This window comes from Tilletiaria anomala (genome assembly GCF_000711695.1).
Source record: "Tilletiaria anomala UBC 951 chromosome Unknown K437scaffold_88, whole genome shotgun sequence".
Taxonomy (NCBI): Eukaryota; Fungi; Basidiomycota; class Exobasidiomycetes; order Georgefischeriales; family Tilletiariaceae; genus Tilletiaria; species Tilletiaria anomala.
Window position 1 is genome coordinate 41,545 of NW_013546934.1, and position 21,064 is coordinate 62,608.

The 21,064-nt window shown below is 56.6% G+C and overlaps 7 protein-coding genes across 7 annotated transcripts; 3 read left to right on the forward strand and 4 right to left on the reverse strand.

Moving 5' to 3' along the window:
- Window positions 1–201: 201 nt before the first annotated feature.
- On the reverse strand, window positions 202–2,461 carry K437DRAFT_238748 (ATP-dependent RNA helicase DBP5). Its single transcript, XM_013386022.1, has 7 exons — window positions 2,279–2,461; window positions 1,992–2,171; window positions 1,819–1,921; window positions 1,646–1,738; window positions 1,178–1,570; window positions 611–1,107; window positions 202–476 (listed from the first exon to the last, which is right to left on the reverse strand). The coding sequence occupies exons 1-7, from the start codon at window positions 2,301–2,303 to the stop codon at window positions 304–306; spliced, it is 1,464 nt and encodes a 487-aa protein (XP_013241476.1). The 5' UTR covers window positions 2,304–2,461; the 3' UTR covers window positions 202–303.
- A 166-nt stretch (window positions 2,462–2,627) lies between these two features.
- Window positions 2,628–4,379, forward strand: K437DRAFT_258568 (uncharacterized protein). Its single transcript, XM_013386023.1, has 4 exons — window positions 2,628–3,171; window positions 3,291–3,500; window positions 3,578–4,062; window positions 4,139–4,379. The coding sequence occupies exons 1-4, from the start codon at window positions 2,977–2,979 to the stop codon at window positions 4,275–4,277; spliced, it is 1,029 nt and encodes a 342-aa protein (XP_013241477.1). The 5' UTR covers window positions 2,628–2,976; the 3' UTR covers window positions 4,278–4,379.
- A 295-nt stretch (window positions 4,380–4,674) lies between these two features.
- K437DRAFT_238754 (putative t-complex-type molecular chaperone, epsilon subunit) lies at window positions 4,675–6,700 on the forward strand. The gene is made up of 4 exons (XM_013386024.1): window positions 4,675–5,086; window positions 5,166–5,364; window positions 5,430–6,078; window positions 6,161–6,700. The coding sequence occupies exons 1-4, from the start codon at window positions 4,753–4,755 to the stop codon at window positions 6,605–6,607; spliced, it is 1,629 nt and encodes a 542-aa protein (XP_013241478.1). The 5' UTR covers window positions 4,675–4,752; the 3' UTR covers window positions 6,608–6,700.
- Window positions 6,701–6,766: 66 nt separating this feature from the next.
- On the reverse strand, window positions 6,767–8,090 carry K437DRAFT_269921 (uncharacterized protein; the record flags this gene model as incomplete). Its single annotated transcript, XM_013386025.1, has 2 exons — window positions 6,767–6,970; window positions 7,077–8,090. 2 exons carry the CDS (start codon window positions 8,088–8,090, stop codon window positions 6,767–6,769), a joined length of 1,218 nt encoding a protein of 405 aa, XP_013241479.1.
- Window positions 8,091–9,274: 1,184 nt separating this feature from the next.
- K437DRAFT_258571 (uncharacterized protein) lies at window positions 9,275–14,112 on the forward strand. Its single transcript, XM_013386026.1, has 3 exons — window positions 9,275–10,039; window positions 10,115–13,927; window positions 14,011–14,112. The coding sequence occupies exons 1-3, from the start codon at window positions 9,686–9,688 to the stop codon at window positions 14,050–14,052; spliced, it is 4,209 nt and encodes a 1,402-aa protein (XP_013241480.1). The 5' UTR covers window positions 9,275–9,685; the 3' UTR covers window positions 14,053–14,112.
- K437DRAFT_258572 (NAD(P)-binding protein) lies at window positions 13,849–15,886 on the reverse strand. Its single transcript, XM_013386027.1, has 7 exons — window positions 15,588–15,886; window positions 15,405–15,504; window positions 15,303–15,321; window positions 15,043–15,216; window positions 14,926–14,973; window positions 14,431–14,849; window positions 13,849–14,343 (listed from the first exon to the last, which is right to left on the reverse strand). The coding sequence occupies exons 1-7, from the start codon at window positions 15,598–15,600 to the stop codon at window positions 14,169–14,171; spliced, it is 948 nt and encodes a 315-aa protein (XP_013241481.1). The 5' UTR covers window positions 15,601–15,886; the 3' UTR covers window positions 13,849–14,168.
- An 800-nt stretch (window positions 15,887–16,686) lies between these two features.
- Window positions 16,687–20,727, reverse strand: K437DRAFT_258573 (uncharacterized protein). Its single transcript, XM_013386028.1, has 4 exons — window positions 19,373–20,727; window positions 18,904–19,278; window positions 17,807–18,786; window positions 16,687–17,697 (listed from the first exon to the last, which is right to left on the reverse strand). The coding sequence occupies exons 1-4, from the start codon at window positions 20,379–20,381 to the stop codon at window positions 17,032–17,034; spliced, it is 3,030 nt and encodes a 1,009-aa protein (XP_013241482.1). The 5' UTR covers window positions 20,382–20,727; the 3' UTR covers window positions 16,687–17,031.
- Window positions 20,728–21,064: the final 337 nt, after the last annotated feature.

Here is a 21,064-nt window from a genome sequence, read left to right on the forward strand (position 1 = left end):
AAGAGAAGGGACGCCACCCACGGGCCCACCCGCGTGGGATCAGTAACCACGGCCCCACCGACCTCCCCCGTTTTCGCCCACGCACGGTCGATCCTTTGAAATGATCACAGCTGACAGCTCAAAGTTGAAGATGGCTGGTCGCCATGGAGCACTGACACGTATGCAAGTGGATATGGAGGCAAACAAAGGGGGTGCAAGCTGAATCGGGTATGATCATCGTTCGCAAAGCGTGACAAGAAAGCCGCATGGTGCACGAGCGTTGCCCGCTGCGAGCTTTATTGTACATGGTACAGCCAGAAGCCACTAGCTCTTCAGCGCATCCTTGATGGTCTTCTCCATCATCTCCATATCGTCCGTCGCGACGCGGACAATGTTGCACGACAGCGCCTTCTCCATTGCGTTCATGTTCTTCCAGCTGGTCTGGTCGTGCACAAAGTTGATCGACACTCCTTTGCGCCCAAAACGACCTGTTCGGCCTGAGAGCGGGGAATATGAAAATGTAGTAGGGAAGAACACGGACACGTGGGCAGCGGTTGTCAGCAAGTAAATCTGCGTTTCTTATGTTTTGTCCGCTCAGTTGCGAGGATGCCACAGAATCGATGGCACTCACCAATCCTGTGCAAGTATGTCTCTGCGTCCGGCTTGCCGTCCTGGGCGAGCGGCATGTCGTAGTTGATGACGAGCGTAACCTGCTGGATGTCGATGCCTCTTGCGATGACATTCGTTGCGATGAGGACTTTGCTCTTGCCGTCCCTGAACGCATCGATCGTCCGATCGCGCTCCGCCGTATCCAGCTTGCCATGCAGCGAGTCAACCTTGTGCCCTTCGGCGGTCATGCGCTTGGCGATCTGGTCTGCCGTATCGCGCTTGGCGCAGAAGATGATCGACTGGCCAATAGTCAGCAGCGAGTACAGATCCACAAGGACTTGATACTTGTGCTCCTCCGAGTTGCAGTCCATGTAGAATTGCTTGATCGCCTCGACGGACAGCTCCTCCTGCTTCAAGCGGATCTCGTTGGCGGCGGGTGCGATCTTGGACGCGAATTCTCGCACGTGATCCGGGAAGGTGGCAGAGAACAGAACCAGCTGGCACGTCTTTGGCATCACGCTGTGCAAAAAGCAGCGGGTAACAGCGTGTCAACGTCCATGCTGCTCGCACAGCTGCATCGCCGACTCACTTCTTGACCCGAATGGACTGGTCACCCAAGCCCTGCTGGTCTAGCATATTGTCCGCCTCGTCGAGAACGAACACCTTGACCTTGCTCGTGTCGATCGCTTTGTACTTGACCAGCTCCATCACTTTGCCTGGCGTCCCCACGATCAACTGCGCTGCGATCTTCTGGCTACGCTTTGCACCCTCTGCATCGGGGATCGCCATAAGCGTCTTCACGGGCGTATATTTTCCCATCTCCGTCACGACATCCATCGTTTGTCGTGCAAGCTCGCGCGAAGGAGCCAAGGCGATCGCTTGTGGTGCCTCGACGCTGTAGTCGATCCGTGAGAGCATCGTCAGCACGAACGCGGCAGTTTTGCCAGTGCCTGATTGCGATTGCCCGATCATATTTCGTGGCCTTGGGCCGCATCAAGAACTTCAAGTCAGCACTGTGCCAAAGAATATGAGGCCGCTACTGTGAGCATACACTCACGGATTTTGCAAGAGCAAAGGAAGCGCTCGCTCTTGAATTTTGGAGGGCTTGGTGAATTTCATCGCATAGATTCCTTTGAGCAGATCAGGATGCCTGTGTGGACATTGAGAGAGTATTTCTGTCAGACTTCCTTGAACTTGAAAATGTAGTGCGTAATCCAAACGGAGACGTACAACCCGAGGTCGCTGAAGTTCTTAACGGAGAATAAGGGAGAGTTTGGGTCTGCTTGCTGGTCTGCTAAGGTGACTTGCACTTCGTAGCTAGAAACCCTCAGGTCTGCAGAGGCAAGAAAGGCATGACACATTGGAAACGGCTGATGGGGTTCACCACTGTAGCTTGCGCTCACTGCTTGCCACCTGCTCCTTGCTCGCATCAGCGCCACCCGCTGCCTTGCCATCTGCGGGTACATTTGCTGCATCTTCTGGCTTTCTTGCCTCTTCCTCTGGCTTCTTTGCTGCTACATCTTTGCTACCACTTCCCGTGCCGAGAAGGCTATTGATTCGGTCGGTGATCGCATCGAGCGATTCTGTGTCGCGCACGCCAATGCAATGAGTTCATGGGAAGGTTGGAGCGCAGCCGAACCGTCAGCAGCCTGTGTGTATCGGGGCCACGGAGCAGACACTTGCACCTCACCCGTATCCTTCTTTTCGGCCGCCATTTTGCCCTGAGTTCCGTCTTGACTATTAAGCACGGTGCCACGAGAGTGAAGACAGACTCAATCCTGCTGTACGAAATGTCTAGACCCCACAAACGCATCAGCAGAGTCAGCTTGTGTTCCAGTTGAGCTCGACAATGAGAGCCACTCTGCAACTTTTGTTGGTTCTTCGTGAGACGGTTAGGGTGGTACTTGGAATAGGAAGGGACTCCCCTTTTGGCACAAACGCTGCTGGTCCCGAACCCCGTCTCGCATATGCGCATCACGTGCATGGATAATGCCGCCATAAACCGGTGTTGGGGCATGCGACCTGCGGGTGTGAACAAAGCAGGAACCCGAGCAGCACCTTGCACCTCGGCGGCCGGGGGCGGCTAGCCGGACGACGATTTGGTGATAGCGGCATTCACAAAAACACTATTCGTGCCGGCAACCACCTCGCCGAGTCGGTTTGCTTCGTTCCTTTCTCCCACTCACGCTCAATCCAGCTTTTGCGCGGAAGTTCGAGCAGGCAAAGCCGGGGGCTTGATTACTGCCAACTCCATTTCGCTCTCTCCGGCCCAGGGCAGGCTTTGTTCTCCGTCAGGGCTTCACCGTCCTCGACGCTTCCCCTTCGCCGCCTCTACCACCTCCAGCAGTCGTTAGCTGCCCCTGGCACTTGGAAAGGCTTACATTCATCATGCCGACCTGCAACAGCAACATCAGCGGCGGCAGCAGCAGCCATGCGCTCGGCGCTCCGCGCGCCGTGCGAACCAAGGCACCCAGAAAGCGGACTGCAGCCGACGAAGTGCTGGGGTGCTTTGTCAATGTGCCGCCTTCGCCATTCCTAGACCATCTCATTCGATACCTTTCCACGTGGAGCGGTACAGATAAGGTTCGTCCATATCGAAAAAGATTGTCCTCCGTACTCGATGCGCACGAACAATGCTGCTGCGAGGCAGGCTGTTGATCTTCTCGCTGACTTTACTCGGATGTACTCGTTTGTCTTAACAGATGCTCATGCTCACACAATATGGCAGCAAAGTTCTGATCGCGATTCTATCATTGCAACACCGTCTTCGTCTCCGCCTGCAGGGGACTCGGCAATATCATGCCCCTCATGGTGGCTCATCTGTCGCCAAGAGGCTAGCGATTCTTGGTGCTCTTTGTTCAGATGGAAGGACACTGTACCGAATTTGGGGTGTACTTCCAATCGTTAAATGGGTTCGTTGACGTCTATTCAAGCCTTCGCATGTTCAATGAGACGGCTGACAAAGCCTGTACTGATGGCCTTGCTTCAGATGATCGCCATGGAGCGCCAACCACCGCCAACGCGCTTGCTGCACAACATTGAGCGTATCCAAGGCTGGTCGATGCTCTTGTACGGCCCTATGGAAGCGGTTGCCTACCTGGGCGGCAAGAGCATCATCGGCTTGACGCCATCGACGCAGAACAAGCTGTGGCTCGCCAGCTCCCGTCTCTGGGCGCTGTACGTGATGCTTCAATGCCTGCACCTCGTTGAGGATAATCGCATGCTGCGCTTGCGTGCACGCGCGCTCGAGCGCACACGAGGGCACCCGGTGCAGCCGGGCGGACGAGTGAGGGGAGGTAGCAGTAGCATCTCGGAGAAAGGCGGTGAAACTGAGGGCTACGACGAGTGTGCCAGCGCGAGGGCCGAAGAGCAGGCAATCACAAGGAGCATGTGGAGCGAGTTAGATCTTCGCAAGTCGGCCATCCTGAACGAGCTCTGGGTCAACATTGGTTACTTACCGCTGACAATTCATTGGTGAGTGCACTGCGCTCGGCTAATTACTACACTTTATTTTCGTTGTTGACAGTTTCTCTCTGCTCGGCTTCTCCAGGTCCTTGCCTGGAGGCATGCTGAACGATGCGACAGTCGGCGTCTTTGGTCTCATTGCCGCGACGGCAGGGTTCCGCAATGGATGGCGGGCAAGCGCAGAGCCCAAAGCGCCCATCATGAACGTCGAGGGCACGGCCTAAGATGGTGGGCGTCGAGTCATACATCCACTTTGCTCCCACTTCTGTAGACCGACATGTGTGTAGTATGTAGTGCAAGGTATATGATCCAGGTTCGCCGGATCACAGGGCGGAGGTTGGGGCATATGCCCAACCGCACAGGGTTACAGACTCGTCTCCAGAATAGTGAAGCATATCCCGTGGCGACTCACTACTCAACAACCGCTATCTGTCGGGGTTGCTCTCGTGCATGCTGCAGACGGCACAAAGAAAGAAATGCGAGGATGCAGTGTTGAGAAAAGGGCGGAACGCGGAATGATTTTGCGCTTGCCGCGTCTCGCGGCTCTCGCTCGTCAGAAAGATATCTCAAAGCGTTGCTTCTTAGGCATGTGTGGATGATGCTCGGCTCTTTAGCAAGCTTCTTCTTTGTCGCACCGTACATTGAGTGCCTAGTCAACTGCCAACCTCAGTGGGAGCAGAGAGAAGACAGCAACTTACAATGGCTGAACCTCAAGTAGCCTATGCGCAGGACGAGTACGGCCGCCCGTTCATCGTCGTGCGCGAACAGGGAAGGAAGACGCGCGCGCAAGGTGTGCAAGCGATCAAGAACCACATCGCAGCAGCAAAGACTGTCGCAGGGATCCTTAAGACCAGCTTGGGGCCTCGTGGACTGGACAAGATCCTAATCAGCCCAGATGGTGACATTCAGGTGACAAATGATGGCGCGACTATTATGAACAGCATGGAGCTGGAGCACCAGATCGCGAAACTGCTCGTTCAGCTGAGCAAGAGTCAGGACGATGAGATTGGTGATGGCACTACTGGCGTCGTTGGTGAGTTTTTAGCCATTGGACATTGCACTATGATAAGTCATTTCAGGGGCTGACACAGGTGCTCCTCCCTTGACTCAAGTCCTGGCTGGTGCGCTGTTGGAGCAAGCGGAGAGTCTCATTGACCGAGGCATTCACCCCATCCGGATAGCTGATGGGTACGAGAGGGCATGCACAGTCGCTGTCGAAGCATTGGAGAGCGTGGCAGACACTGTCGATTTCTCCAAAGAAAATGTGGACGAACTCATGAAGACCGCCAAGACCTGCTTGGGTAGCAAAATGTGAGTATTTGGCAGAGTTCGGGAGACTTGCTGCATAGCTGACAATCAACCCGTCTAACCAATAGTGTTTCAAAAGCGTCGGACAAGTTCGCACGCATTGCAGTCGACTCTGTGCTCTCGGTCGCTGACCTTGCACGAAGAGATGTTGATTTCGAGCTGATCAAAGTCGACGGGAAGGTCGGCGGGTCGCTTGAAGACACTTCCTTGGTACAGGGCGTTGTCATCGACAAGGACATGTCACATCCTCAAATGCCGCGTACCGTCCACGATGCTCGCATCGCCATTCTCACATGCCCATTCGAGCCACCACGGCCCAAAACAAAACACAAGCTGGACATCACCAGCGTAGAGGAGTACCGGAAGCTGGAGGAATACGAGCGACAGAAGTTCGAGGAGATGATCCAGAAGGTCAAGGACTGCGGGGCCAACTTGGTCATCTGTCAGTGGGGCTTTGACGACGAAGCGAACCATCTCCTGCTGCAACACGAGCTTCCGGCTGTCAGATGGGTCGGCGGACCGGAGTTGGAGCTTATTGCGATTGCGACAAACGGAAGGATCGTTCCGCGCTTCGAGGACCTCAGTCCAGAGAAGCTGGGCCGTGCCGGCGTTGTCAGGGAAGTCAGCTTTGGCACGACAAGTGACAAGATGCTTGTCATTGAGGAGTGCGCCAACACTCGAGCTGTCACCGTATTTGTTAGAGGCTCGAACAAGATGGTGTGTTGCAGATTCGACAGGCCTTCCGCGTTGGCTTGACATGCACGATTCTTATCGCTCACGCATTATTCCAATTTTGCAGATCATCGATGAGGCCAAGCGCGCGCTGCACGATGCCATCTGCGTCGTGCGGAACTTGGTCGTTGACAATCGCGTCGTGTACGGCGGTGGAGCAGCGGAGATCTGCGCCTCTGTCGCCGTCGCCAAGGCGGCGGACGAGATCGCTTCCATCGAGCAGTATGCCATGCGAGCTTTTTCGGCCGCGCTGGACGCCATCCCGCTCGCGCTGGCGGAGAACAGCGGGTACTCGCCGATCGAGACACTTGCCGAGGTGCGCGCGAGGCAGGTCAACGAGTCCGACGCCAAGCTCGGCATCGACTGCATGGGCGTCGGAGACAACGACATGAAGCGGTGCAGGGTCTTCGACCCGCTTGTCAGCAAGCGACAGCAGCTCCTGCTCGCGACGCAGCTCGTGCGCGCCGTGCTCAAGATCGATGATGTGATTGAACAGCACAGCATCGACGAATAAGCAATGCACTTGGCCTGTACGCACATGTATAGCGCAGGGGAATCCGTAACATAATTTCCATGCACGCGCACAGAGTTTAAACATGATTAAAACGATTTCACGTCGTCTTTACGAGTCCGCATCGTGTGTACATTGCAACCATGGCAAGCGAACGACTAGCTACAGTGATGCATCTATTTGTTGACAGCGCTGCTGTGCGCGTTCGTTTGCTTCAAGCACGACTTGCACCTCGTCTATGTCGGCGTTGTTCCGACCATCGGATGACTTGGACTTGGTGCCCATGCGGAAGACGTCAGCGCCGGATCGAAGCGAGTCGATGAGCAGGGGTAGGCGGCCAGCTACTTCTGTAAGCGCTGGCTCGCGCTTCAGACGAGGTGAGGAAAGAGAAAGGGAGGAACCACCGGTCAGCCAATGGTATCTTCTCCTCATGAGCGCGAGAGTTCTAGGCAACATCAGAAGCAGGACGCACCTGACGCAGATTGTTAAGCTCCTCGCCAAACTCTTCCGCAACAGCCTTCATCCATATATCTCGGAACATCTCCTTCTTCTCCTCCTGCGCCTCGAGCAGCGCCTTCTGCTCCGTCTCGTCGCGCTGCTTGGTTGTATGTGCCCTTTCAGTGTCTCCATCGCTTGAATAACTAGCCTGCTTGGTTGCGAGCGCCACATCTATCCTCTGTCGGAGCTCGAGCATCGCGGCGATCTCCTCTTCCTTCTCAGGTGCCAAGCCGAGGCTCCTCTTGGCGCGCGGCAGCGGCGGGAGGAAGTTCGCGCTGAACATCTCTTCTGCAGGCGGCAACGAGCGGCCGTGCAGCTTCTCTATCCCCCTAAGATGCCCCGATGCCGCGCCGATGCCGTCGTCACCGTCGTCGTCGGAGGCGCTCGGAGATGGCGTGAAGCGCGCCCGCTTTGACCGCTCGCGCTCACGCTCTTGCTGGCGCAAGACAGTTCGCCGCGCTCTGCCACTCAGCAGCTCGGTTGCGGACACTGCTGCAACCTTCTCCTGGGGAGGTAGAGGCTTGCGCATACTCGTACTTGCGGTCGCATTTGCAGGCCCTGTGATGGCCGAAGGATCTGGACGAGCCTGGGAAGTTGGACTATCCTCGAAAGCAGCAGCAGCCGAGGCCCTTTCCACGGCTGCCACTGCCGCAATTGCAGTAGCTGTTCTTCGCTTTCCGCGAGGGAGGGTGAGGTCCAAGCTGCTACCCGACGAAGAGGAGCTCGACGAATCTGAATCAGAGTCCGAGTCTGAATCGTCGTCCGATGAATCCGACGCTCTGTTCATCGTCACGTCTCCATTATCATCCTTCAATTTTTCCTTCCCTTTCAGATTGTTAGCAGTGCAATCTGAGTCGCTGCTGCCTTCGTCGTCGCTTGAGGATGAAGACGACGACGACGATGACGAAGCTCCGTCTTCGTATATGGCGGTCCGCGTTCTCCGGCTACGCGTGCGCTTGCGCTTATTCGTCGCTGCAGCAGCTGACATTGTGGTCCTACCTGACTGGAAAGGAGGGCTACTCGGTGTCGTTCCAAGCAGTATAGGTTTCAAGGGAATCTTCTATCGAACTTGCATGTCAACTACGACGAAATCTGGCTTGAAGTCAAGAGAAAGAGAGATAGAGACATTAGGTTGCCATCATGCTTCCTACCCAAAAATTTGCAGACTTGCACAGGGATCACAAGTAGGGTTGTGTTTTTCTTGCGCCGCATGTATAGCTGGCTCTGAACCTCCAAGCCTCTCTGTCACGCCCACGCGTTTGTACGGTCACCCCATGCACGTGCCTGCACACGCGCAGCCCTTCAGCGGAACTCGCTGCCACCACAGTTTGCACGCGTTTCTCCTGCTGTTTCCTCGTGGTGAGGTGGGGCAGTTTTCCCGTGGTGAGGTGGGCAGTTAAGTGTGAGTCTGTAATTAAGGGTTCCAAGAGGCCGCAACGACGGCCTACTCTGCGCAAAGGGCTGCGTGGGATGAGCGGGCGGCGAGATGCGATCTGTAATGTACACAGCAAAGGAAGTATGGCAACCGATCACTAAAAACTGTGTGCAAGATGCCTGTGGATAGATGGATGTGTTGTGAGCGTGGGACGGTCAGAGTAGACCAATGGGCAGAGGTGCAGAGGCACCCTACAAAGGCAGGGGTTTGGCTGGATTCATATAGTCTGAGAAGTATACAGGTACAAATAGCATAGTCCACCATGAGAGGTGAGGGCTGGTGGATCTGGCCACGGTGGGGTCCGATGCCGCGACAGGGCTGAATGCATGGTCACGTGTTCCTTTCTGTTCTTCATCACGGATGGTTGGATGGATGATGCTGGCGCGTCGCAGGTACAGTGAGCAAGACGGGGGCAGGGCCGAAGGAAAAGGGCATGCGACCAACCGATGCGATGACCTGCGGCTGCGATCAGAGTCAAGACTCGAGAGACTGCCCAGGTGCTGACTGCCTCTAATGTACTTAATGTATCTATACTTTTGACTGCCCTCGCGCTTCTGTGGCTGGTAGGCCGCGCGAGGCGCTATCGTTGTCACGGGCACTGCAGCAGTCAAGCGCAATTCCTGTACATGGAGACTCGCATATCTCACGTCAAAGTATCCGAGAGCCGCTTCATACCATGCCTATGTTTGACAGCTGAACAGCCCATGGGTGCAATCCTTCCATCCCCCCCCAACGAGGTCGCGTCGTAAGCGCCTGGATCATCGCTGTATTGCAAGCTGAGCCTCCCGTGTTCGTCGGCGACGCTGGAACGTCCTTCCGAAAATCGCAATCCTCAGCGAGAGGCGCGGTTCAGTGCGATTCATGACCTGCGCTGACGCGGGATCTCCACAGCAGCGACATTCCACCTTTGAATGATCGCAAAAAGCGGCATCCATTCAGCATTAATCCATCCCATCCACGCATCCATCTTTCCGAGCATTCAAACATCCATCCATACGCTTAAAGTGATCTTGGTGGTTTGCCCGAAAGAAAGGATCATCAGCCCGCGCTGGCTGGAAGATTCTATCACGGCTCGGGCGGTGTAGCTGGTATTCCCTTGGGACGCGCGAAAGAAGAGGGAGGGGCAAGGCGATAGGTAGAAGCTCATCATGGCGCAGACGGCGACCCGCCCGAGCCTCACACTGGACGTGGCCCTCTCCAACACGATCGGCTCACGCAATCAGGCCAATAAGAGCGCCGTCCAGGGGCGCGCATCTGCCCAAGCGCCTGCAGGGAGCAGTGCGCCGCGAGTCGGCGAGCTGTACAATCCGCATGCACCGGGCTCCCACGGGCTCGGCATCGGGGGGAGTGGTGCAAGTAGCGCGATGGACATGAGCATGGGTGGTGATGACCATGGCGGGTTCAGCAGCGAGGACGAGGGACAGGATGCCAATGCCAACGACCCAAGACGACTGACGACGGGCTCGTCGAACGCTGACCACTACGCGAATGGCAGCAAGCATGTAAGTCTGGTTTTCCACTTCAGGTAAAGCCACCGCCTGTGGTCCTCATTCAATTTCCTAATACTCTTCATGCAGTACATGGGAGAAGAATCAGATTCATCAGTTGGAGAAGACTATGGACAGGATGAAGGGACGGAGCAAGGATCGGATGACGACCAGGAGTACGACGAAGAAGATGAAGATCTCTCCTCCTCTCCCAGCATCCCAGACGAGAACATCGACTTTGATCTGGTATATGCTCTACACAATTTCGTCGCAACTGTGGAGGGTCAAGCGACAGTGCACAAGGGCAATAGCTTGACGCTGTTGGACGATTCCAATTCGTACTGGTGGCTGGTCCGGGTGCTGAGGACGCAGGAGGTCGGGTATATTCCAGCAGAGAACATCGAGACTCCATTCGAAAGACTTGCCAGGCTCAACAAGCATCGCAACGTCGACCTGACATCAGCCACAGACGAGGACGCGGTACAGGTGCAAGATCGGGTCTACACGTCGCATCTCATCAAGTCACGATACGCTGCTGGCATCTCTCCTCACTCTGGAAAGCGCTCGGCGCTCTCACGACGGCGACAAGGCGCACCGTCGTCTGCGCTGGCGCAACAGGTGCGGGCCAGCGTCAACTTTGGGCCGTCGACAACTTGGGAGCACAGCGGTGATGAATACAGCTCGGACGAAGAAGGAGAGTACAGTGAGGGTGAAGGAGACGAGGATGAGATCCAGATGGACGAGGACGCACATGGGGAGTTTGATAACGAGGATGGCGTTAGCAGCGGAGATGACATCGAGGAGGACGGTGTTCGACCCACCGCCCTCGCGCCCGCACAGGACCGGCAGCAACATCTGCAACAGCAGCAAGGACAACAGGCTAGGCAGCAACAACATGGTATGCAGCCAAGTGCCGCAGGCGGTGCATTCAGTCGCGCGGAACCGGATGACGGGATGGAATGGGACAGCGAAGCGACGCGCACCGCGCAACAGCAACAACAGATGCAACAGCAGCAGCAAGATGGAAAATCCTCGATCGATATTGGTGTGACTGGTGCAGTCATTGCGAGTTCCTACCAACCCGGCGCCAGTCTCCAAGGCGGACAACGGAACCAGCCTGGTCGACTGTCGCCCTTGGGTAGCGTCCAACCGCAAGATAGTCAAGCGCCTCGTTCGTCCTCTGACGCCATCGCTGCCGGTCGCTTATCAGCGAGCGAGCGGAGGCCTTCCTCGGGCTTCTTGCCTTCGCAGGTGCAGGCGGCGCGCGATTCCATCGCATCGTCTGACACGTCGACTTCCGTCGGCCGTTCTTCACAGGATCTCCAAAAAGATGCGCGCAAGAGTGCCAATCGCAAATCCAAAGCCGATGACGACGACGTCTCCACCGCCGGGACTGGAGAAGAGAAGCAGACCAAGAAGCGATCCGGCGTCTTCAGTGGACTCTTTTCACGGAACAAAGACAAGAAGGAGCGCAAGAGCGGGAGCTTCAGTGGCAGCAACGACGGGGAGGGCATCATTGGTCGTTCATCGGAGGACAGCTCTCGAGGAAGATCGACACCCACGAGCGGCAATGGGGCGGGTAACATGCGTCTCTCGCAGCAGCAGTGGTCGAGGCAAATGGGTCAGCAAATGGGGATCTCTGGGGAGGGCGCGCCGTCGCCGCACCTCTCATCGGGGCGCCCGCCAAGGCCCGGCAGTCTAATCGGCCCACCAGGATCTGCGCCAATGCTCAATGTCCTGCGCGTCTTTGCTGGCGACGACATCCATAGCGACGCAACGTTCAAGACCGTTTTGCTCAATGAGTCGACCAGCTCACGTGACCTGGTAAAGCAGGCGATGCAACGCTTCCGCATTGGGCACGGGCAATCGGTTGATGACTACGTCCTAACGGTCCGTTTGCTCGAGGGCGATGAACGCATCCTGCACCCCTCCGAACACCCGCTGCAGGTGTTCGATGCGCTCACTGAGACTATCCCGGACGCTACGATGCCAAGTGTTAAGCGATCAAGCATCGGCTCCATCTCGTCCGTCTCGTCCAACCTCAGCTTGAACCCCGCAATCGCGCGATTGGGCAGAGACTTTAGCGATGACCACGCTGTGAAGTTTTTCCTGTGCCGCCGCTCAGCGCTCGCGTCAGCCGCTTCGACAGCGCCGCAACAGGGGTCGACGCCTGGCTCTGCTTCCTGGCAGAACTTGGACATCGCCAGGCTCAACAGCGGTACTGCATTCAACCGTAGCGCAGCGCCGGTGTCCAGTGATCCGCTTCAGAGCTCCACGGCGCGCTTCGTCCTGCGGCTGCTAATATTCCCTTCGGATCTCCCGGAGTCATTAGCATTCGATCCGCAGACGAATGCTGTCATTCCGAAGGAGGTGCTCATGGCACGCAGGTCGAGCGGTCTCGTCCCCGCAGAAGGTATCTCGCAGCAGTACCGCGAGAAGATCTTGCCGTTCCCGCGCACCTCCACTGTGGCCGAAGTCATCGAGGCCGGTCTGGATCGCTTTGGAATTATTGAAGGTGTAGTTGAAGGGGGCGATGATGTCGAAGAGCGACTGGCCAACCGAAGAAGCAAAACACGAATACAGTATGGCCTGTCAGCCGACATTCATCAGAAGGAAAAGCGACTGCTGCCGAACAGCAGGGCGATTGACGCGTACCCGCGCCCCCCGATTCTGAAGGCTGGGCCTGTATCCCGCGACGGTAGGCGTCGCAGCATCGACGCAGTCCAGCTGCTCAGCCTGATGGAAGACATCCGGCCCGATGATCCAATCTTCATATTGCGACAAGTCAACACCATCTCCAAGTCCAAGACGGCGCGGTCCCTCAGCCCAACGCAAGAGACGCTTGTTCACAAGCAAGAACAGCAGCGACAGGCAGAGTTACAAACGGTAGCGCCGCAGCCTTCGGCCAGTGCTGTGCAGGAAGCCACAGCTGCAGCATCGCCAGCTCAGAATGCGGCCGCCTTGACACGCCAAGAGGTCATTGCGGCGCAACGAGCTGCCGCCAAAGCGGCTGTGCTTGGTGCACAGAAGAATGACGTGCAAGGACTTGACGTCGTGCTTACCAACCAGGCACGCATCCGCAGTTCCAAGTCGAAAATGGGCACGATCCGTTATTCGTACATTCCGGTGGATGGATCTGAGATGGACATCAGTGCCATCATCGAAGAGGTGCTGCAGGATGGTGCTAGACCATCTAATGGTCTCAGCGGGGGAGTCACTCTCGATCAACGCCCATCACTAGGAATGCCTGGTAACCCTCGCGGCCCCAGTCGCTCGGGGCAGGGTGATAACACATTGGAGGACTACGAGAGGGCGGCGGAGGAGCCCGTTCAACGGGGCCCACTTTCGGTCCATGATGCGTACTTTGATCCCAATGCCCCACGGCCATCACTGCCAACGACCAGCTCGCAAAGTCTGTCCGACTCACGATCCTCAACGCCTCAGCCATCCTCATCTAAGCAGGATCTGCTGGAAACATTTGTTCGCGACCCCCGCAACAGCGAGCAGGTGCTGGGAGACAGGATCGACCAGGTGCTGTCACGCATGTCCGTGTCCAATCCACCTATGCTCTCTGCAGCGTCAGCTGCATCGCGTCAGGTCTTTGGCGTCACGAGCTCGGCGCAGGTGGTCGCGCCTCCTGCGCTATCGAGTTACCAGAGCACGATCAAGGCGACTGCTCCTTTGCGGGTGCGCAACCTAGGAGTCGACCACATCTACACGCTTATGGACGCTGCTACGCCAAAGACGAGCCAGTCTTCTCATATCAACACTGGTATGGACATCTTGCAATGGCACACAGACGCTGGAGGAGGACTGTTCGGCAAGCCGATGCCTGTCTTGCAGGACAAGAAGGTGCGGGAAAAGTACGTGGCGCTGAGCCAGGAGCTAAAGGGCGTTGATGAGGTGAGTCCAATTGATTGTTGCACTTTCTCGGCCTGGCAGCGAGGTCTGACCTCCTCGCCCCTTCTTGTCCTATACCCGCGTAGTCCCTTGACCGCATCCTCGCAGATGTGCTTCGCAATTTATGACACTGCAGAGATTGAGAATGTGTACCAGTAATGTATTTTGCACAAAGTTTCCCTTTTTGAGTAACCCCCCTCCGGTTAGCGCTGCATACATAGAACTTGCAAGTCACCTTTTTCCGTTACTCCCCTCTGCGAGACTTGGTAATCTCTTCGCGAATCTCCTGACTGATGAACAAATCCTCTGCAAGCGTCTCGTGAGGAGTCTCTGCCCCACCCAAGGAGTAGGCGCGAATCTGTTCATCGGTGAATTTGTGATTTCTTCTCAGGTAAATTTCGTCGATGAGGAATTGTGCACTGAAGGAGCCGTGTGCAAATTTGGAGCAGGGCGATGGAACAGGTTAGTTTCGAAGCACAGCAGAAACCTGCAACGGGCCAGCTCACGTGAAAGCTTTTGCGTTCTCTTCGAAGATCCTGATCGAAGCTTCGCTCATAATCTCAGGGCTTCTCCATCTCTTCTCCTCTGTCTCTGCATCGGGGTTAACGATTTTCATGGCGCTGGTACCAATATACGTGTACGGCCACAGTGCATTGACGCTGACCTGCCCGAGTGTCTCAGCTGCCAGCGCCAGCGTGGCGAGGGACATGCCGAACTTGGCGATGGTGTATGCTGATGCGGTCGCCTGAAAGTCACTGGGCCAGCAGCCTTTGGGGCCCGTTGAGAGAATCGAATAATTGAGAGGCGGCGCAAAGGTCAGGATGTGTGGATTGCGCTTAGCCGAAGCGGACCTGAGCAGGTGTGGTAGTGCAAAGCGCGAAACAAGCCAGGTGCCGCGAGAGTTGATGCCATTCATCAAGTCATACTGATTCCGATAAAGCGATCGCAAGAATCAGCAGGCAAACCCGTGGACCAAGATTGTCGTAGGAATGCTCGCTCACGCTCTTGACCGTCGCATTGACTGTTGAGGTAAGATTGATAGCGGATGCCTAAGCGCGAGGAAACGTCAGCGTCGTCTTAAGTCAATCACCGCCGGATGGCAGACTGAGGTCTCTCACATTGTTGACAACAATATCCAGCCCGCCAAACTTGTCTACCGTGGACTCAACCGCGTTCTCTACCGCTCCAGCGTCGCGCACATCCAATTGTACAGCAAACCCTCTCGCGCCGGTACCGTTTTGTTCTCCGATTGCATTGACCTCTCCTACCGCCGTGTGAATCGTACCTGGCAGCTACGAAGGGGGAAAGTATGGTGCAAACAATTGCAATGAACCGTCAGCAACTTCTGGGAAGCTATTTCGTGCTTCTCTCTACGTGCCTTGGGATGCGGTTCGACGCTGCAGATACGACAAAGCAAAGCATCGTTCATGAGTACACAAATCGATGTTCTAAAACGCATCATTAGGTTAAGAGGTCTCACGTCTTTGCTGCAACAGCGACGTTTGCTCCTTTGCGAGCTAACGCTTTGGCGATCTCGAGACCGATCCCGCGAGACGCTCCCGTGATGAAAGCGGTCTTTCCTAGGGTCGTATTCATACAGTGAATGGGCATAGCGGTCAGCTTGTCCTGCAGGTCTCGAATTGAAGTAACCAACCCACCTCACCTTTGAGCGACATTTTCTGCAGCAGGATTCGGAACAAGTCCGGCGCGCTTCGCAGCTACAAGAAATCGTCGAGCGCAGGGGTTGACAGTGACGGCGGCAAGGCCGTTTTGGCTTGGCAGCGAGAGGCTCGGTCTTTTGGATGCAGGGGGTCCGATCTGTGACGATCGCACGGTGGAACAAGAAGCAGGCCTTGCAGGTCCACAGGACGAAAGCTACCACTGCGCGCCCAGCGAAATTGATGTCAGCCAATGTTGAACGAGAGCGACCATATTGGAACATGTACAGATGTTTATGTGCTCTGTAGTCGCTCACCATCGCCCTATCGTCATCGTCCCAGGGTCACGACCCGTGTCGTTGAAAGCCGAGGACTCAAAGAGGGAGGAGAGATGAGACAGCTCAGGTGCTGTATTCTCTGTTGCACCGAATAGATGCAGGCATGCCGCACGGCTTTATCGGCCCGCCGCATGCCGAGTGGTCGCCGGTCTTTCGCCCTTGCTGTTGGGGCGATGTGGGCTTTAGACAGCAGCACCTGCTGACATTTGAGTGGACGTGAGTTAGGACGCAGACGGTTTGAGGATCCATCCAGAAAACGGACGAACTGGTGACTCTAAACATAAATGGATGGCAGCTGAACTTCTCGACGCAAGAGTGCGGTTCCAATCCTACCACTCGAGTGTCTGCGAGTCAGACTTGTGGCTCCGAAGGCAATGAGCAAACGCCCCCCTCCTCCCACGCGCACTCGCCGGCACTCTTCCTCGAGTAGTCAAGTCATCACCTTTACGGCCACCAGTACGCAGGCTTACGGCGCCCAGCGAACGATGGTGAAGAGTTATGCAACCGCCCTTCCCGAATGATTCACTTGCCATCCTAGGTGTTGTCGAATGTCGGTAGTACCGAGTTTAGTCTCCACGCAGTGCATGGATGAGCAAAGTGAAATCACAGCATGACGTGGCAAGCTGGAAGGATTGGGCCCGCTTTTCTCTGCCCAGGTTTGGTCAGGAGTTCAGCATGGATGCTAGAGCCAAATCACCGGTGCAAACCCTTTCGAGGGACCATCGTGAAAAGCAGGCTCCAAAGCAAGGTATGCTTGAGCGAGTGCTTTGTGTTCTTTTTGGCATACTTGCAAAATTCATGTGCGATGTCCCTCCCTGTACAGCCCCGAGCGGCAAAGACAAAGAACATATGCTACAACTACAGAAAATAAGCAAAATCGAGGGCAATAGATACGACGCAGAGAAAGTGAGACACAACTGCTTAGCACATTTCATGCATGCGTGGCACAACCTTGGCGTAGCACAACCTTGGCGTAGCACTTGGAAGACCATAAGAGCGAAAGACAAACCTGGAGACGAGCTTCGCGATGAGAGAGCTGACGCGTTCTTTCTGCTGGGTTTTCGAATTGTTGACAGGAAGAGAGAGAGAGAACCCACACCGCAATCTAAGACTATTGTGCACTGTGCCCACCGAACGGAAAGTACGCATCGTACGGCTGCTGTTGCTGTTGTGAGTGCCGTAGATGTTGATGGTCTGCTGGCTGCGAAAATTCATTTTCATGGTGCGTTGGATGAGAATGAGGGTGAGAATAAGTGTGGTCACCATCGCTGGTGCTGCCGTACAATTGCGCGCGATTGTTCTGGGGTTGCTGACACGATGGGTACGCGCCTAATCCTTGAGGATGGCATGCTTGTTGCTGTTGGTGTGGTGAATGAGGTGATGCTGAAAATGTCGAATGCGCTGAATGGACACTTGACTGAGGTGGCAAGTGATATGCGGCGTGCCCGTTCTGCGGTAGCATTTCATTCGCTCCTTCCAACTGCTGATATTGCTGCGGATCGTATGCATGCACCGCAGGCTCATCATCTCTGGTCGGGTTGGACCCGAAATCGCGCAGCTTCTTGGCCTTCGTGCTGGACGCTCCAGCCGCCCCTGTCCCTGGTCCGGGGTCTTTTCCCTTGCCCTTGCCCTTGCCCTTGCCCTTGGCTCCTTTCCCACCATTCGCTTTCGACAGCTTGGAAGAGGCATCCCCACCACCACCGCCACCCGCCCCCTCTGCTTTTCGACGCTGTCGAGCCATCTGTCTCGCGAAACGAAGGCCACAGGCATTACACAGCTGCAGCAGCGAAGCAAAGTGAAACAAAGCCACACGCAGAGAAGCATTCAATCTCCAATCACAGCATGCATGCGCGTCCGTGCACTTCCGCGAGGGAAAATTAACTCACAGTCTTCTTGCCGGTCGGGCCCTTGCGCCATTCCGGACTGTTGCTCGTCCCGCAGCTTGTGCAGCTCTTCGTCTGCGCTGCAGCGGCAGCGGCAACTGCCGCGAGCGTCGCGACGCTGCCTTGCCCCTGGCTTCTTTGCATTGCCTGTTCGAGGCGCTCCCTCTTCTCGCTGGCGTCCGCGAGCGAATCGAGCGGTGCCGCGCCCCCTGCTGCTGCTGCTCCTCCTCCGCCGCCGTAGCTGCTCGTGTTCCAGTCCTGCTGGTTGTGCTGCGCGCCTGTCGCAGCCGCCGCCTGTGCAGCCTGGTCGGCGGTGCCCATCAGCAGCTGAGCCGCAGCCGTGATGCCGGGCGACCCCGTGTACTTCCTATCGGCGGCGCTGCCGTTGCCCAAATCATACGACGCTGTGATCGTCGACGTGGACGTCAGGCCGTCGTTGCGGGTGCGGTAGCGTGACATGGCCTCCTCGCTGACAATGTGCGAGCAGGTGAACACGAGGCTGCCGTACGGCACGACGATGCCATCCACTTTGCGCGTGAGCCCTTCACTCGTGAGCGTATGCTGCAAACGGTAGCGCCGCGTGCACGACGTCTGCGGCTGATCGGGCGGGACGCTGCCCGCATTGCGCGCGGCCTGGTCGAACGTTGGTAGGAAACCCTGGGTCATCTTGGCAAAGTCGTCAGCAAAGTACGACCCGTCCGAGTACGTCGTGAAGGTCGAGTGCGCCAGCGCCATCTCGTCGACCGGCTTGGGGAACAAGCGCGGCGGCGGCCAGCTAAAGAGAATGTCCCCGTTGTTCTCGGCTCGGTGAATCTGGAAGACGTAGCGAAGCGGAGAGCCGGGCGACGGGCTCCTGGGCACGTAGCGTGAGACTTGCTTCCAAAGCATGTCACACTGCCTCATCGTGAAGACCTTCTTCGGCGCGCCGCACCAATTGGTCCATTCGGTCTTTTGCGTTATGCTGTTGTCCTGCGGTGATTGATCTGAGCATACAATCACAAAGTTGGAGCCACAGGATGGTGAGCCACCGTCACAAAGGAGCGCTACATCTTGGGAAAAATGGGGGAAGGGGAGGAGGGAAGAAAAAGAAAAAGACGCACCCGTGATGGCATGATAGAATGCCAAAGCTAACCGTTCCCCGACCCAATTGATAACAATGTCGATGGTCACATAGCTCTGATCGTAGACATATGCATCAGAATTGGGCGCGATTGGTGGCGCCTTGCACCCCAAGCGTCGCCTAATCTCGGGCACGCGGCAATAGCGGACGCGTGAGAGGTCTCCTGTGAGAGTGCGGTTGGTGATGCTCCGGCGTATGTCGGCCTTGCACTGCTCCAGCTCCTCCTCGTGGACGTAGTTGAAGAAAGAGGTGCCAAGGAACTGCGGCAGCTCGGAGCCAAGGTGCTCCTGCAGGGTCGGGTCGCAGTAGACCATTTTGAGGTCGTCGTCGTCGGTCAGGGCGAGGATGTTCCAGTCTGCGCCCCACAAGTCGTTTATATCCCGATATAATCAGTCGCTTTGAACAAAAACCCGCACAGACCCATCTCCGACACGAATAAATGCACTCACAACATCGGGTTTTGCCGAGGTCGACCTTGATGCTATCCTGCAAGGAATCCTCGACCTCTTCAAAGAAGTCGAGGTTGTCTGCCGGGTCGTACCTCAACATTTTACCCGAGGCATCGCCCGCTACGCCGCCGCCGGCCACGGTACTCTGCTGCAGCGTCTCGCTTTTCTTGTGCACCAGCGAGCTAACGCCACCTGCGACGCGTTCGCTGAGCGGCAACGGGAACGGAGAGTGCTTCTGCTTAAATGGTACCGCCATCCAGGCGGTACCGTTGCGCGAGGCCGCTGCTGCTGCAGAGAGGGCGCCGAGCGACGGGCGCCGATCTTGCATAGCAGCGGCGGTGGCGGCGGTGATGGTTTCGGTGCTGCCGAGGAGGGGGCTAGTGTGCACTGGCGTCGCGTCTTCCGCGGATGTGTGCGAGCCGAGGCTCTCGACGGCGGTCTGTATCTTGCCGCTCGAGGGATAATGGCTGGCTTGATGCTGATGTGGCAGCTGCGGCGACTCGCCAAAGCTCCTTCGCGTCGCGACGACTGTCGACAGGGCAGGGCTGCTGCCGGAAGTTGCTGCTAGGAGATATGGATCGAATCCTGGCGTAGTAGCAGGTAGATTCGAGGAGGAGACGGAGTAGCTCCTCTGCTGCTGCACAGGATGATGCTCGTGGTGTGCAGCACTCGGTGGCTGCATCTGCGATGCGGTGTGCTGCTGATGGTGATGGCCGTAATTCCCGCTGGAGAGGTAGCCGCTGCCACTTGCTGTGCTGCCGCTGCTCACACTTCCACCTGGACTGGGGTACGGATAGTACTCATGGCTGTATAGGCTACGATAGCGCGGCGACAACCCATGCCCCTGCCCTGCGCTGATCGAGAAGTATCCGGAGCCTGCTCCACTGCTACTGACGCCGCCGGTGCCGCTTGAAGAAGCGCCGCCGACTGCATACATGTGATGTCGCTGCGGATGGTGGCTGTCCATGCCGTCGCCATTGGAGCGAATTGAAGATACAGGCGGTTCCATCGTGTGCTTCAATTGCTGCGAGGCCTCGGGATCCTGCTACGTGTCGATCGCGAACGAGAGCCGCGGCCTGGACTGGTTTCTCCTGTGTTGCTTGCGTCGAAGACGCGGGTCTGATCAAACAGATGTACGATGATCGGCAGGCGGCAAGTGATAGGGCGATCAGTTTGCGACAAAACGGGGCAAAGGGTAAGGGCTGTGCTTGGCCACTGGTGCAACGGGAGTTGCTGTGGCTGCGGATGGACTCAGTGGATGAGCGGCGTGTATTGCAAGCGTCCACGCATGACCAACCTACGTGCGTGCCTGCCTGGCATGACTGCCTACCTGAGCAAGCAAGCGTGGTGGTCACATCAGTGACCAGACGAAGATGTCAGACAAGAGGGAAAGGGAAGGCAAGCGGGGGGCGTCGGTAGAGTGTGTTCATGATCGACTGATCGGGCGCTTGATCGAACTCATTTTTACGCAGCAGCAGCAGCGGCGGCGGGAGCACAGTCACAGACCACAAATGATGGGAATAACAAGAATAGCCCAGGCGCCGTCGCAGAGACGCCAGAGCGCACACCAAAAAAGAAAAAGAAAGAAAAGGGTCGCAAGGGCAGAGAAGAGACTGTGCTGCCTCCTGCTGGCAGCCGCGGGGAACAGTGAGTGATCGGGTCCAGTCAGTGGGCGTTGGTGCGGCGGCAGCA